The sequence below is a fragment of the Fusarium mangiferae genome (assembly GCF_900044065.1).
Source record: "Fusarium mangiferae strain MRC7560 genome assembly, contig: FMAN_scaffold001, whole genome shotgun sequence".
NCBI lineage: Eukaryota > Fungi > Ascomycota > Sordariomycetes > Hypocreales > Nectriaceae > Fusarium > Fusarium mangiferae.
The window spans coordinates 4,013,291-4,027,758 of NW_024573921.1; the positions used below are offsets into that span (position 1 = coordinate 4,013,291).

The 14,468-nt window shown below is 48.0% G+C and overlaps 7 protein-coding genes across 7 annotated transcripts; 5 read left to right on the forward strand and 2 right to left on the reverse strand.

The window, feature by feature from the left end:
- Nucleotides 1-160: 160 nt before the first annotated feature.
- Nucleotides 161-1,198, forward strand: FMAN_01799 (uncharacterized protein; the record flags this gene model as incomplete). Its single annotated transcript, XM_041823056.1, has 3 exons — nucleotides 161-367; nucleotides 424-796; nucleotides 849-1,198. The coding sequence occupies 3 exons, from the start codon at nucleotides 161-163 to the stop codon at nucleotides 1,196-1,198; spliced, it is 930 nt and encodes a 309-aa protein (XP_041677146.1).
- A 1,191-nt stretch (nucleotides 1,199-2,389) lies between these two features.
- FMAN_01800 (uncharacterized protein) lies at nucleotides 2,390-4,148 on the forward strand (the record flags this gene model as incomplete). Its single annotated transcript, XM_041823067.1, has 6 exons — nucleotides 2,390-3,040; nucleotides 3,088-3,310; nucleotides 3,360-3,788; nucleotides 3,842-3,949; nucleotides 3,996-4,054; nucleotides 4,113-4,148. 6 exons carry the CDS (start codon nucleotides 2,390-2,392, stop codon nucleotides 4,146-4,148), a joined length of 1,506 nt encoding a protein of 501 aa, XP_041677147.1.
- A 700-nt stretch (nucleotides 4,149-4,848) lies between these two features.
- On the reverse strand, nucleotides 4,849-5,163 carry FMAN_01801 (uncharacterized protein; the record flags this gene model as incomplete). The annotated part of the gene is made up of 1 exon (XM_041823078.1): nucleotides 4,849-5,163. One exon carries the CDS (start codon nucleotides 5,161-5,163, stop codon nucleotides 4,849-4,851), a length of 315 nt encoding a protein of 104 aa, XP_041677148.1.
- An 872-nt stretch (nucleotides 5,164-6,035) lies between these two features.
- FMAN_01802 (uncharacterized protein) lies at nucleotides 6,036-7,215 on the forward strand (the record flags this gene model as incomplete). The annotated part of the gene is made up of 5 exons (XM_041823089.1): nucleotides 6,036-6,505; nucleotides 6,550-6,661; nucleotides 6,712-6,802; nucleotides 6,853-6,937; nucleotides 6,990-7,215. 5 exons carry the CDS (start codon nucleotides 6,036-6,038, stop codon nucleotides 7,213-7,215), a joined length of 984 nt encoding a protein of 327 aa, XP_041677149.1.
- A 689-nt stretch (nucleotides 7,216-7,904) lies between these two features.
- On the forward strand, nucleotides 7,905-9,614 carry FMAN_01803 (uncharacterized protein; the record flags this gene model as incomplete). Its single annotated transcript, XM_041823100.1, has 1 exon — nucleotides 7,905-9,614. The coding sequence occupies one exon, from the start codon at nucleotides 7,905-7,907 to the stop codon at nucleotides 9,612-9,614; it is 1,710 nt and encodes a 569-aa protein (XP_041677150.1).
- Nucleotides 9,615-9,706: 92 nt separating this feature from the next.
- On the reverse strand, nucleotides 9,707-11,144 carry FMAN_01804 (uncharacterized protein; the record flags this gene model as incomplete). Its single annotated transcript, XM_041823111.1, has 3 exons — nucleotides 9,707-10,207; nucleotides 10,257-11,046; nucleotides 11,095-11,144. The coding sequence occupies 3 exons, from the start codon at nucleotides 11,142-11,144 to the stop codon at nucleotides 9,707-9,709; spliced, it is 1,341 nt and encodes a 446-aa protein (XP_041677151.1).
- Nucleotides 11,145-12,648: 1,504 nt separating this feature from the next.
- On the forward strand, nucleotides 12,649-14,204 carry FMAN_01805 (uncharacterized protein; the record flags this gene model as incomplete). Its single annotated transcript, XM_041823122.1, has 4 exons — nucleotides 12,649-12,673; nucleotides 12,737-13,204; nucleotides 13,250-13,664; nucleotides 13,715-14,204. The coding sequence occupies 4 exons, from the start codon at nucleotides 12,649-12,651 to the stop codon at nucleotides 14,202-14,204; spliced, it is 1,398 nt and encodes a 465-aa protein (XP_041677152.1).
- Between the last annotated feature and the right edge of the window lie 264 nt (nucleotides 14,205-14,468).

Consider the following 14,468-nt stretch of genomic DNA (forward strand, 5'->3'; position numbering starts at 1 on the left):
GGCGTGGTTCTGAGACAACGAGCCATGACGATGGTCTTTTTCGACGCCATAAATTAGAAGACAATGCCGCGATATCATACTACAGCATAGCAATTGAGTTCTCTGTCCCCTCTATCACATCATTCATATCACCAAACCTCCTGAGCCTCGACAGTCCATCATGAGCGGCGAAATCAGAACTATCGCTCGTGCCCTTCGCGCTGCGAGCCACAACACCCTCCCCACCGGTGATCTTAGTTTCCTCGAAGTCCAGGGCCGTCGTCTGATCGAGAAGGTCTATGATGGCGACGAGCTCAAGGACCAGCGTATGGTTGCCAGTGGGCTGAGGGAGCAATCAACCGCAGCTTACGCCGTAGCCAAAGACCGGGTAAGTACTGAACCGAACAAACTACAAGCCGTACAATGCTAATATGTGACTAACAGACCTTCGCTGTATACATCAACGATGATGGCCTTATCAAGGCCAGTGAGTATGATGAGGATTCTGAGGAGTGGGATGAGGCCGAGCTCGAAGGCCTTGGTGATGTCACTGTCCATGATGAAAGCTACATCACTATCGCAGGACTTCCAAGCATGAACCTGGTTCTGTTTCAGGCACATGATGGTACTATCAAGACCGTCAAGCACGATAAGGACACCGATACATGGACTGAGGACTTCGACATCCCTGGATCCGCGGCAACTGGAACTCCGATTGCTGGCTTTTCGACCGACGAGGCTCTCGTTGTGAGCTTTTTCGGAGACGATGGCGAGATCCATGCTCACAGTCGAGACTTTGAGAACGGTGACTGGACTGGTAAGTATAGTTCAACATCCTCGTGAGTGTCACTCAATCTAACATCAAGCAGAGGAAACTATTCCTGACTCCTCTTTCGACGAGACCGTCAAGAGCATCATCGTCGCCAAAGACAAAGATAGCGGCCATTTCGAGGCCTATGCCTTGGTCGGCGACACAGTCTACAACATCACCAAGACCGGCTCCCGCGACACCGTCGGTTCATTCAATAGGGATGGAGACTTTGAGCCCTCCACTAAAGCTGAGTCTGGTGGATGTTACAGCAACAACTGGGGCAACTATTGCGGCTCGTACACCTGCTATCGCGGCTGTAGCTGCGGGTGTGGCCAGGGCTACATGTGCGGTTGCTACAGTTGTGGTTGCGGATGCCCTCGTCCTCGTCGTTGCCCGCCTTGTTGGTAATGTTGGCTGGACAGGCTACTCTGCATGCTTCGTATTGAGATGCGCCCTTCCTTCTTCTCGGTAGTGTGACATTTGAACTTACATTCACTCATAGATCCTATGGATCAATTCGTTAGTCAGACCCCCTAGTGGGTGCTCAGATAACAATATACTCAATTTAACTCGAAGATATGAACCTCAACTGCTGTGTGCAATGTGTGTCCAACGGCAGACGGGTGAGATTGACTGTTGGGTCCGAAGCCTCTGCTCCTTAGTTACAGAAGCTGTCAATAGCCAAGATACTCATTAAGTTCCATAACCCAAAGAATGAGTAATCATAATCTCAACAGACGAGGTTGGGATCACTTTTGATCAGGGCATCATTGAGACACGATTATGATAAGCATCTCCCAGAGACCTACGATTCTCAGTAGATACATCATACCAGATCAGAAGGACGGACTTCAAGCAGTTTGGGTACTATCTGCAGATTGTTGGCGACCCAATTGCATGTCCTGGATTATTCTAAGCAACTGCCGAAAACACAAACTTCATGATAAGCCAAGCAATGACAACGATTGCATTAAAGCGGCAAAGCACTGTCTGGCAGATACTGTGGTCCTCGTATGACTGCATTGCATAAACGTTGAGGTTGTGTCGCAGTGCATGATGCATTCAATATTGCAACCCAACAAAAGCCGCGTCACCTCAGCCATCAACTTACAGAACCTTGGTGCAAATCTTCAACGGAATTGGACGGCCAACTCTAGATTTAGATATCTCAACTTCTGCAGCCCGTTGGGGTATCATTTTGTGACAGTGGCGTAAATCTCGAAGCTGAAATGCAAACTGAATATTGATCATGAGACTATTTGCCGAGCCAACCTTTATGCCATTTATCAGTCTCGGCTACATGCTTCTGCAGGGTCTTTTGTTGGTGGCGTTATTATACGAAGCTGAATTGTAAATTGACTTGTCACTCTTGTTCAGCTGCGAGTCGGTCATGCCGCTGCCGAAAGGGTCCAAAGGAAGCATGTAACCTACGAAGAGCTCTGAATTTGGCATGTGACGAGAAACCGTGTATTCTAGGCGGTTAATGTCCTTGTGAAATCTCATCACATATATCTCAATTCCGACAGCTCGTTATCGAAGCACCACTCTGCAAACCACCCTCTTGCCGTCACTAAGCCTCTACCTCTTTGTGATTCCAACATGACTGACATTTTTGTCGACGCCCGAAAGGGCTCCCTGACTTCCACCAAGCTAGACGCCTATCTAGCCCAGCGCGTTGATATCAACGCTCAAGACCCCAAGACTGGCTTCACGGCTCTCGGAGTGGCAGCTAAGTATGGACGTCTCTCAGTCGTTAATCTCCTCCTCGACAAAAATGCCTCTCCCAGAGCTATGAGCAAGCCAGGCATGACTCCACTGTACATCGCTGCCAACGGTAACGGTGATAGAGTCAACATCGTGAGAAAGCTTCTTGAAAAGGGTGCTCAGGTCGATGAGACCAGCCCGGAAGTCGATAATGACACCCCGCTCATGGTGGCCATCACTCACGCTAGAGACCCTGTTGTTGTGAATATGCTCATCGACTCCGGGGCTTCACTCCAGGTGACGAACACTAAGGGCGAGACGGCAAAGCTACTCGCTGAGCAGTCAGGTAATCCTGCTATTCAGCGTGCTGTTTCCCCGCCTGGGCAGCAGATAGCAGGTCTTCCTGAACTTATCAATGCTTTGGTAAACTTTGTATTGTTCATCTTGGCGTATGTGAACAGTGGAGTCATCAACGGTGTCGTCAAGGGCGTGGTATCCAACTTGTACCATATTGGACAAGCTCCGCCTGACCAAACTTTGGCTCAGGTAAGCCGTACGAACTAGTCAGCGAGACAATTTCTAAAGGATTACAGGACTTGGATAACCCTACTACCGTAGATGATTTCCAAAGAGGAGTCGAGAAGTATGTCGAGGATAGTGACCTCGGGCAATTCTTCGCTCCCGGCAATGATTATCTACAAAAGGTTGCTGAAAAGGCAGTCGAGTTAAAAGACGACAAAAGCAATCACCTCAATGACCCAGAGCAGATGAAGGGACTAGTCAAGCTTGCCTTGTACCAGCCAATCTTCTACTGCGGTACGTCATCCCCTTATCAATCAAGGAAGCAGTAACTAAATCTCCACAGATGACAGTGGCTCAATGCAAGCCAACATACTCGACGCCAACGGGAACGTCGTCAGCACAAGAATGGAAGCCATGAGAAGTCTAGTACAGCGCATGGCCCGTATCGCAACACGTCTTGTGCCCGATAACTCAGGTGCTCATCTGCGCTTCATCAACAGCGATGATCAGGGCAATGACCTCACTGCCGATCAGATCGATGCGCGTATACAGTTCCAACCAGGCGGCGGTACCAACATCGGCACAAACTTGAAGAAAAAGGTTTTGGAGCCGCTGGTATTTAAGAAGCTTGATCAGGATGGCAAGTTGGACAGACCGTTCCTTGTTCTCACTATCACGGATGGCGAGCCTAGCCCCGAGCCTGTTGATACGTTCAAGAAGACGATTGAGGAGTGTGGACGACGGCTGGAACAGAAGGACTATCCCCAGGAATGTAAGTTGAGGCTCTTGATCCGAACGAAAGAATATGCTAATGAGGGTGACTAGCAACCATGTTCCTCATCAGCCAAGTTGGCAATGACCCTCATGCTGATCAGTTTCTCGACTCACTCTCTGGTGACACTGCGATTGACCGTGTTCTGTTCCGCAGTTCTGGTATGTTCTCCATTGCCAAGAAGATTTCATTAGCTAACATAATCAGAGCGCCTGCACGAGAAGTATGCCGAGCTTCGTGATAATGAGGCAGACCTTGAAGAATGGGTAAGACTCTTCCTTTACCAACATATGTCAGCGCATTGACTAATCAACAACACTATAGCTTTTCAATATTTTGATGCAGCCTATTACTGGATGAGGTTTATGCACACTCTACAATGTTGGCCTTCTGGGATCGGTGGTCCTGATATGGGAGTTCTTCCCACGCCGATAGTCACTGTCATGGTTTCTTTCAGAACTCATATCAATAATGATTCTATAACTGCATTCTTGTGTCTGGGAAATTACAGACCAATACATAAGTGTCTTGCCTTATAATAGACCCTGTACAAAGTAGCTTAGAAAGGGGGGGCTTGGCATACTCTGTTCTCCGACGACATGTGCCTCAAGATCCTCGCCAATATCACCGCTACTATGCAGCTGGGATACAATAAGCTTATCCCCAGCAAAACTTTTACTCCATTCTCGCTCTAAATTTAAGCTTACCGCTCGTACTACGTTAGTTGAGTGCAAGACTTGTGAAAGTGCCACGTACAGCACGAAATGCTACCAACGGCGCGAATCGCCCGAAGGTTTGCCTCACTGACATTTGCAACATTTCTCGGGTAATGTCCACTAAGAATCTCCAGGTACACCTCTAGATATTCTATATTTAGCGTAGTGATATGTGAATACTTCTGTTCAATAAAGTGTCCTGTAGATTTCAAAATGGCACTTGCTGCGACGCAATCATAATTCAGTGTCACTCTCGCTACCTGAGCTAAACCCGACACTATAATAGTACACAATTTTCCAAATTATACAATTTACCCATCTGTTCGTCCTCACTACCGCTTGATTTATGCCATGTAGTTCTTCTGAGCCCTCCTTTTGTTGATCGGCAGACCATCGGGACCCTCGTTCTCGCGACGGCAGTTAACGCCGGCTTCGTTACCGCAACGGGCGGGGAGGAGACAGCAGCCGTCATTATCGCGGAATACTTCCAGGCCGTCGCTTGCCCTGCCCAGTGAGACGCAGTCCGGGCCATCGGGAAAGCCACAACTGTGATCGCGTGTTAGCAGAGCTGAACTCAATATGAGGGTGCAGGTCAATGCTTGCCCATTCTTTGCGAGGACGCCAACGGCAAAGAAAACTGAGACTAAAGCGAATTGCATTTTGTGTGTGGAGGAAGAAGAAATGGCACCGGGCCTTGAGTGAAAAGATATGAAGGTATATGAAGAGGGTACTGATGCTGAAAAGAATATAGATGAGAGAATAGCGAAGGCCAATTCATGGGATGCCTTCTATATATTTATATGCTCGACGAAACAAACCCCCTAATTAAGGTGATGATGGCTTTTCTCTTGGCTGAAACAGCGCCTGGCCTGTAACAAGGTTAAAACGCAGGAGTTTTTATCCACCAGCTCCGCTGAGGACGTGACATTACCAAAATAGGCAATTCTGATATCGTCAACATCCGAGAACTCTTGATGAAACATTTAAAGTAAAGAGTGTCCCTGGTTATGTAATATCATTGATAGTTTAGGCTATTTGAATAGTTCAAGAACATCATTTGTAGGAGGTAGTCATATTTTGGCTTTTACACTGTAGCATTGAAATACAACAGGTACGGCCCTCCTTGAGCCTTTGGTTGAGCTAGGCCTGATCTGGGGAGCTGATGTTTGCATCTCGCGCTTTGCCTCGCGATTTCGCAATGTTGTCGTCAGTATTGATTCCTCTTCTCATCAATATCTCAATCTCAAGAAATGACTCCGTTGATACGTAGATGGCGTTTCCGGAGATTTTTCTCCGCTCTAACATATTTGGCATTTTGCCAAACGTACTTATAGCATCATAACAGGAGTCAATTGCGATGAATGACGAAGGTTGTATCACTTGAGGGGAGCCAACAGATATAACGGCCAACCTTGAGTATAAGTTACATGGCCATATATAAACACAGTTCACTAATTTCTGCATTTTCGCACAAATTCACCGAGGCTGAACATTCCACCCTAACATTTCGATAACCTATAAGCCCTCCATAATGTCACGAAATATCTGCATCACGGCCGTCGACGGCAACACAGGGTTTCTCGTCGCCGAACTAATTCTCAAACACCGCGACTTCTCCCGTAAAGTCTCTTCCGTCGTCGGTCTAACTCTCCACCCAGATTCCGCCAAAGCAAAAGAACTTCGAGACCTCGGCGTCAAGATCGTCACCCACAAGCCCGGCCGTCTTCGTGTGATGGCCAAAACTCTACAAGACACCGGGTGCGATACCATCTGTCTCGTTCCGCCTGCTCATGAGCATAAGCTTGAGATTAGTGAGGAGCTTGTCCATGCTGCGAAGAAGGCGGATGTTCCGAATGTGCTGCTTATTAGTTCGGCGGGGTGTGATTATGCTGAGAGGGGAAAGCAGCCGCGGTTGAGGGAGTTTATTGATTTGGAGGCGTTGGTTATGGAGGCCAAGGGAGATCCGAATGTCTCTACCGGAACGTCGCCTTGCGTTATTCGGTGAGTCAATGATGATGATTAAAAGGAGAGAGCTAATCAATTAGGGCTGGGTTCTATGCTGAGAACCTTTTGCTATATGCGCAGCAGGCTAAGTCAGAGGGTATTCTTCCACTTCCCATTGGCGAATTCCATAAGTTTGCGCCGGTTGCACTTGGTGTAAGGCATTTCTCATACGTTGATCCGAAAGTATACTGAACATGTTGCAGGATGTCGCTCAGGTCGCTGCTCATGTTCTGACTGGCAAGGGCAAGCATGGTTTCGATGACCGTCATCGCGGCCAAATGATGGTAGTCACTGGTGAGTCGGTGCTTTCGAGGTCATCTAAGCAACAAGACTGATTGAGTTAGGCCCCATGCTCTGCGCGGGCAAAGAGCTCGCAGCCGCAGCCAGCAAGGCTCTCGGAGCTGAACTTCAGTTCGAAAACATCTCCCAGTATGCTTCCCACGAGTCCCATTACCTCTTCTTACTAACAGCTTGTCTCCAGTGCGGAAGCAAAAAGAGTCCTCAAGTCTCAGTCTGACATCGACCCGTCCGAGCAGCAATATCTCCTCGAGTACTACAGCCTTGTGAAGGAGGGTAAAACCAACTACATCTCTACCACTGCCTTCCACGATGTTACTGGAGAGCATCCCACTGAGCCGGAAAACTTCTTCAAGATCTACGAGGGTGAGATGAGGCCCAAGAAGAAAGCTAAACATGAGCATAAGTGATGAACAGTACTATTTTGAAGTGGTAACTGTTAATCCAAATGTTGAGCCTGGCAAAGTGGCATCCGGTCTATGCCCCGAATCTGAGACTCTAGGAATAACTGGCGTTAATTATTACTGATTCAATTTATTGTTCAATGCATCATTTTGTAACGAACTTAAAATATCGGCAGTGATCTCACATCGTATTCTCAACCAATCCAACCAATCATCTCGTATCTCCCTCCCGAACAGCCCGATAACAAAACCCTAAAACAACCATAAATCCTACCTAATAAATATCCACCGCTATATCATGCAACGTTTCTCTGCATACAACTGACTCCTAATTTAAACACTACAGAGATATGTCTTTCGAATATGACGTATAGGACACTATCTACCTACCAAAAAGAGTATATCGTGATCCTTGTATGACTGGAAGTATCAAAAGTGCCCAGCTTCCTGCGGGCGGGGAACCCTGCTTTATCTTACAAGACTTTGAAAACGTCGCACTGATCGACATCGCGGATCACACGTCCGATATTAACGGGTTACATGGCCGACGTATGAGTAGTACGACGTTGATATTTGGAGTATAAAGGTCAACTCAGAGACCCCTCTCTCAAATGATTTGTTTGTGGCTGCTTGCATTTGTCCTTTGCCTCTCTAGCACCTTCGGCATCTACCATACACTGATGCTACTTACAAAGATGGCATTAGCAGGAAGTCACTTTGGCAGCCAATGGGGCTCATTCGCCATCGCAGGAGACTCTTTCAACCTGTCCATGACAGACCATGTTATTCGCACATGGGCAGATCTCGGTGAACTCGACGAGTTCTACAACATTGATATGGCCCCGCGCAGGTACCAAGCCTTGACGACATACCATAAAAGCGAGCAAGATCTTCTTAGCGAAATTGACTTTGAGCATCTCGATCAAGAAGGCAAAGTCGACTATATCATGCTCAACACATACCATACTCGTCAACTCAACAATCTCGATCTTCAGAAAGCCTCTAAGGAAAAATATGATCCTCTGCTGCCCTTTTCGGATGATCTTATTGGGATGCTCGAGGCGCGTCAGGATGTCGATCCGATGAAGGCCAAAGAAACAGCTGGTTTGCTAAACAACATCACCAAGTCCATCGCCAAAGTACAGACCAAAGTTCAAGACGGTGGTTTCAATGTTACCGAAACGACAGGATATCTTGCGAGTAAAGCCATCACCAATCTTCTTGATCTTTTGGGCGAGTGGTTCGCGTTTTACTCAACATATGATCCTTTATTTGACTTCTGGGTGACAACACCTTGGCAGGCGGCGAATACGTCGCTGACGAGCTATCTCGACGTTGTCCAGACAAAGCTGGCTGGTATGAACCAAAAGGGTGGTGAAGATGCTATTGTTGGCGAGCCGATTGGACGTAAAGGACTGGAAGTCGAACTTGAAGCCGAGATGATTCCCTATACACCCGAAAAACTCATCAAGATTGGAAATCAAGAATTCGCATGGTGTGAAAAAGAAATGATCAAGCAATCCGAAGCTCTCGGCTACGGGAAGGAATGGAAGAAAGCCCTCGAACACGTCAAAAATGACTATGTCGAGCCCGGAAAGCAAACGGAACTCGTTCGCGACTTGGTCGTTGAAGGAAGTCTCTTCGTCACAGAGCGCGATCTCGTCACCATTCCCCCGTTAGCAAACTCAACATGGCGCATGACGATGATCAGTGCAGAGCAACAGAAAGTTTCGCCCTTCTTCCTTGGAGGTCCAGTTATTCAAGTCTCCTACCCCGTTTCATCAATGGAGCATGATCTTAAACTCATGGTAATGCGTGGGAATAATAAGCATTTCGCTCATGCGACAGCTTTCCACGAGATGTTCCCTGGTCACAGATTACAGCTGTACATGGCAGATCGGTACAACTCCCATAGAAAAAAAATATTCGATACACCCTTCTTCGTCGAAGGCTGGGCATTGTACTGGGAATTTCTGTTCTATGCACGGGATGATTTCCATAAATCTCCTGAGAATAGGATCGGCGCACTTTGGTGGCGTATGCATCGCTGTTTGAGAATTATTTTCTCGCTGAAGTTTCACTTGGGAGAGATGACGGCTCAAGAGGCTGTTGACTTGCTTGTTGAGAGGATCAACCACGAGAGGAGTACGGCTGAAGGTGAGGTCAGACGATCTGTTGAGGGGACTTATTCGCCGCTTTATCAAGCTGGATATATGCTCGGGGCGCTTCAGCTTTGGAAGTTGAGGGAGATGGCTGTTGATAGTGGGAAGATGACGCAGAAGGAATATCATGATGCTATTTTGAAGACTGGTGGGCTGCCGATTGAGATGGTCAAGGCATTGATTTTGAACGACGAGCTTACGAGGGACTTCAAGGCGGGGTGGAAGTTCTATGATTTCGATTAAGTATTAGTCTTACTAAATTATTGAGAGTATCTATTTGTTTTTGTCCAACACTAGACCCGAGCCTGAGTAATAACCGCCACACAGAACTTAGTCTAACATCTAGTGTTTACCTTCCAACCAACCTTCAACACTCTCGCGAGCACCAACAGCACCGCGCAGAGTGTACTCGAAAGCGCAGCCCAGATATGAGCCCCAGTAAGACTTTTATCTTGCAGCAAACCACCAATAGGCGGGCCAGACAAACCCGCAAAAGAAACAAGGCTAAAACACATGCCCATTCTCGTACCAATGGTATCAAGCCTCTTTGTGATACTAGCGACTCCAGTGGGCATAAGACTTTGAAAAGCGCCAGATGCGATGCCGTAGAAGATGGAGAAGACGTAAACGCCTGCGACGTCGTGGACTGCAACCCATGTATATGCGACTATAGCAACGCAAAGAGCTGCTGGGGCGATTGTGTTCAATGGGCCGATTCTGTCGGCGAGGACGGGGATTAGGACTCGGGTTGGGAGACCGACGGCGTTGATTATTGTGGTTATGAGGGATGAATCGGCAAAGGACATTCCGACTTCTTGCTGGCCAAACGAAGCAAGCTCGAAGATTGTCAGTAAGACTATGAAAGGGATTGATCGGGAAACTCACGTAGTAGAAAGTATAATACACCGACCACACAAAGAAGAATAAGCCCCCGACATATGACACATAAAGGGTGTCCTTGAACGCACTCCAGTCGATAATAGGTCCAGTCTGTCGAGGCGGAAGTCTTGGTCTCATGAAAATAGCCACGAGTATAAATCCAGCCAAATTAATGAATCCCAACACCCTCGCCGTCCAGGGCATACCGATGCTAGGAAGAAGCGCCCGAACGACAAGAGGATAAACAGTACCGCCGAGAGAATTACCTGTAGTGACAAGTCCAATCGCAATACCTCTCCTTTTCTCAAAGTACGTCGCCACCAAAGCCAACGACGGCGCAAAGATAATACCCCCGCCAATACCAGTGACAACACCCTGCGTGATCATAAGATGCCAGTAAGAAGTCGACAAGCTCATCATGAAAATCCCAATGAGCTGCAGTCCCGCACCAACAAGGAACGTGGGTATCCAGAATCCAGCATCTAGCAACCTTCCAGAGAATGCACTCCCAAAGAAGGTGAACCATACTTGGATCGAACCGATCCATGAGATTTGAAATGGTGACTGGGGGAGTGTGGAGGTGTAGTGTGCTTGAAAACTTCCGAATGAGTTGACGTAGCCCCATGTTGCGAAGATGACGATCCATCCCATTGCGACTTGTGTCCATGCTTCGATGCCGCCGTCTGGCGGAGGGGGAATGTCGCCGGGTCGGAAAGATGCGCCAGCTGAGGCAATGATTTCGAGATCCTGCATCTCTGACCTCGTCGGTTCACGACGTAGCGTATTGATTGGTTTGCTTCTCTCATTAGCAATTTTTCACTTAGCAAAGGCATTGAGAACTCACAACATAATTTCAGCATTAGAAGCATCAGTTTGGGGTGTTTTTTCAGCCATTTTCACTCAATCGAGACAAATAATTTTCAAAACATCGAATTCACGGTGAGGAACTGCGGTATCGCAATCTTAAGTAGCTTGCTACAGTCATGTTACGGTCAGAAAATCTAACGTGACGAGCCCCCGATACCGCTCCAGAATAAAAACCGGGAATAACATGATAAATTATGGATCTGCAGTGAAAATTCTCGTGATAGCCTGCCCTTCTCGGTAACTGATCAACCGAACCGAAGAGCGATAAGCAGATAAGCAGATAAGGGGGATGGCTGTTTTGAACATCTACGAATGGGTAGTGGGCTTCTTATCACGTTTATGTAAATCATGGGCCTTGGCATAAATACTAGCACAAATACCCCGCGGGGTTGATGATAGCTTCGAGGACAGCAAACCTACCTCGATTGGGGATCGTCGGAACCGGCCGCTGTGAGTTGGCCACTGCTGAAAACAGAGTTTAGAATTGCACCGAGACATTTCGCTTTGACAAGTAACTAAACGCAGACTATCACTTTATTAGATACCGAGAAATTTAACCGACGGGACTTGTGGCATTTAATTATGCGAAAATCCTTATCCCCCCTCCCCCCATGCCTTTCCCCAGACAGCTTTAGCTCCCCAGGCCCACGTTTCGCTTGAAGATATCCGCGGCATGTCACTCCCCGGGAGAGCTTCCGGGATCGTGATCCCCTCCCGTCGAGATCTTTTCGGCAAAGGCGATCCCTTCAATTGGACATCAAGGTTCGTGATCGCCATGATGAGTTTAGTCTGACGGTGCGGCTGAGATATTGTGGCTGCAAGCCAGTTCCCATTTCCTGGTAGAGTTGTCAGCCATGACGTGTCTCACAGTGAGATATTTTGCTAGTCTTTCTTTTTTCACCCTTCGCCTATTTTCTTTCCCATGTGAGAAAAGGAGACCCTTCGATTTGGGTTCTAGTCTTGTTCCTTGGAGGGCGCTGTGGCGTTTCTTGAAGCTTGTTTATGAGCCTCCCTTGATTAGATACCTATTTCGTGAGAGAACCTCGTGAGCTTCAATTAGTTCGTAATCAGTAACCAAACTGTCGGTAATATGTCCCAAAATAGATAATAAAAAACAACATTAGCACAGTAATTGTCATCACTTCACGCCATGGCTTCTGTCGGTGACATTTGTCACTACCCCGTAGTCTAGTCTACCCTACTCCGATTCATATCCCCCAAAGTCCGTCACTTTTCGGTGTGGCCCGGGATGGCCGCTAGTTCTGTCTAGACCCTGATCTAGAAGCTCCGACAATTCGCCAATCAATAGCGTCAAGCATGAAACTCTATCCATCATTGTCATGTCCCGTGCGTATTCCCCAGCACGCAGACGCGTATCTCACATACCGGGCTCTCGTAAACCATCATAATCAACCTTGTACCTCGCAGAAAACGTTGAGTATAAGTAAGAGAATACGGCCCTCCCCTAAACAGGCAAGACACCGAGAGAGAGAGAGGGTCCCTGTTCCTCAACTAGGTTCTTGGCTTCCAGATGTCACTTGCTAAGAGGAACAACGGTGCGTCTCGAAAATCCACTCTTTGCGGATAATAATGATGTAGGGCTGACAGTTGAATCTTAGGCTGTTACGAGTGCTGCAAGAGACGTCTTAGGTGCGACAAGACAGAGCCCGAATGTCTCAAGTGTCAGAAAAAAGGCATCTCCTGCTCCGGGCAGGGCCTGAGGTGTAGGTACAGCAGCCACATGGCTGTTGACTCCGCACCTGGCACTGGGAAGCCTTTGGCTTTGACTTTCATCTCGTCATCGACGCAGGCGGAGACTCAATCTGGGAAGAGTTTGAGATGGGTCGACTCTGCGCAGAGGGTGAGAAAGGAGAGGGCGAGGAAGACCAAGGGGCGGGCTGCTTCTGATAGTCCGACTTCGTCGAATCCTCCTGACTCGGCGTCTTCCGATGATGCTACGTCGCCGTCGTCGGATGACTCGGCTTCTGAATTTGGTGGTGTCGTTGTGCCGTATCGATATGGTGTTACGATACATCCAGCACTGAATGAAGCTTCGAACGTCCAGACAAGGAGGTTGTTCAGTCATTGTAAGTTCCATCTCCTCTTTTGAGTCACCGCTCTAACGCACCTAGTCTCTGAGATCATTGCCGGGCACATGGTTGTACTAGACTCATTCTCATTCAGCAACGGATACAGAGACGTCATTCTGCCGCTCGCCCACCAAGATGAAAATCTTGCACAAGCTGTATCAGTCGTCTCGGCGTTTCACCTAGGGCAAAGGGATCCCAGGTTACAACGCATCGCCGAAGCAGGTCACCAAGCTATTGTCCAGAAGCTACGACGGGATTCACTTCAACTTAGCCCTGAGCAACTCTTCAACCCATACATCCTCGCAACAATCTTGGTACTTTTGGTTGGCGAAACAATCACCGGCGCCGACAACTACACATATCTTCTGGAGATGCTCAACTGCCTCACACAATGTCCAGACTGGATATCAATGCTCCCTCCTAGCCTAAAGGACTTTTTTCTTCAGCAGATCAAGATGTAAGCTTTCCTGCTAACTTTTGTCTGAAGTAGTCACTGACTGATGTTAGGTTCCAACTCTTTGGCGTCCCTCTAGCCAACGAGTCCAAAGGCCTCCAAGTTCTGACCGGCCCCGAAGCCTATCTCGACTTCATGGCCTACCCCGAACTTCCCCCGCAATCCGAACACTTCACCAACATGGAGACCATCCGCTCTGCCATCTTCGACGCGTGCAGCATCTACCGTCGCCGCGCGGAATCTTCCCTCAGCGACGACGAGTCCATCCATCTCGTCGAGCAATTGCGCCTCAAAGTCCTGAACCTCGACAGCACAACGAAAGGAGCGCACGCCCTTGTGTGGACGTACTTTATTGCTGCGGCGGAGAGTATTCTACCGGAGCATAGGGAGTTCTTTGCGGGGAGATTGGCGGACTTGTACAATGTTACGAATTTTGGAAGTATTCCTGTGGCGGTCAAGGCGCTGGGGACGATTTGGAGTATGCAGGGAACAAGGCGGTGGACGGAGATTGTTAGTAGTGAGACGCCGATTCTTATTATGTAAATTACTAGGGATAGTTACGATGGATGATAAAAGGGCTAACGTCCATGATAAGCGAGTGTTACAAACACGTGAGTGTTACAAAAATCCCTCAACCTACAACATGTCTACGTCGTCAACTGTTTCTTCACCACCCAATATGCCTGAATTCAATAGTGAAGCTAATGTTATTCTCGCACTTCGTGCCCTTAAAAATGACCGAAAATTAACTCTCCGACGCGCCGCAAAGATCTATGAGGTTGATCCAATGAGACTATGGCGCCGACA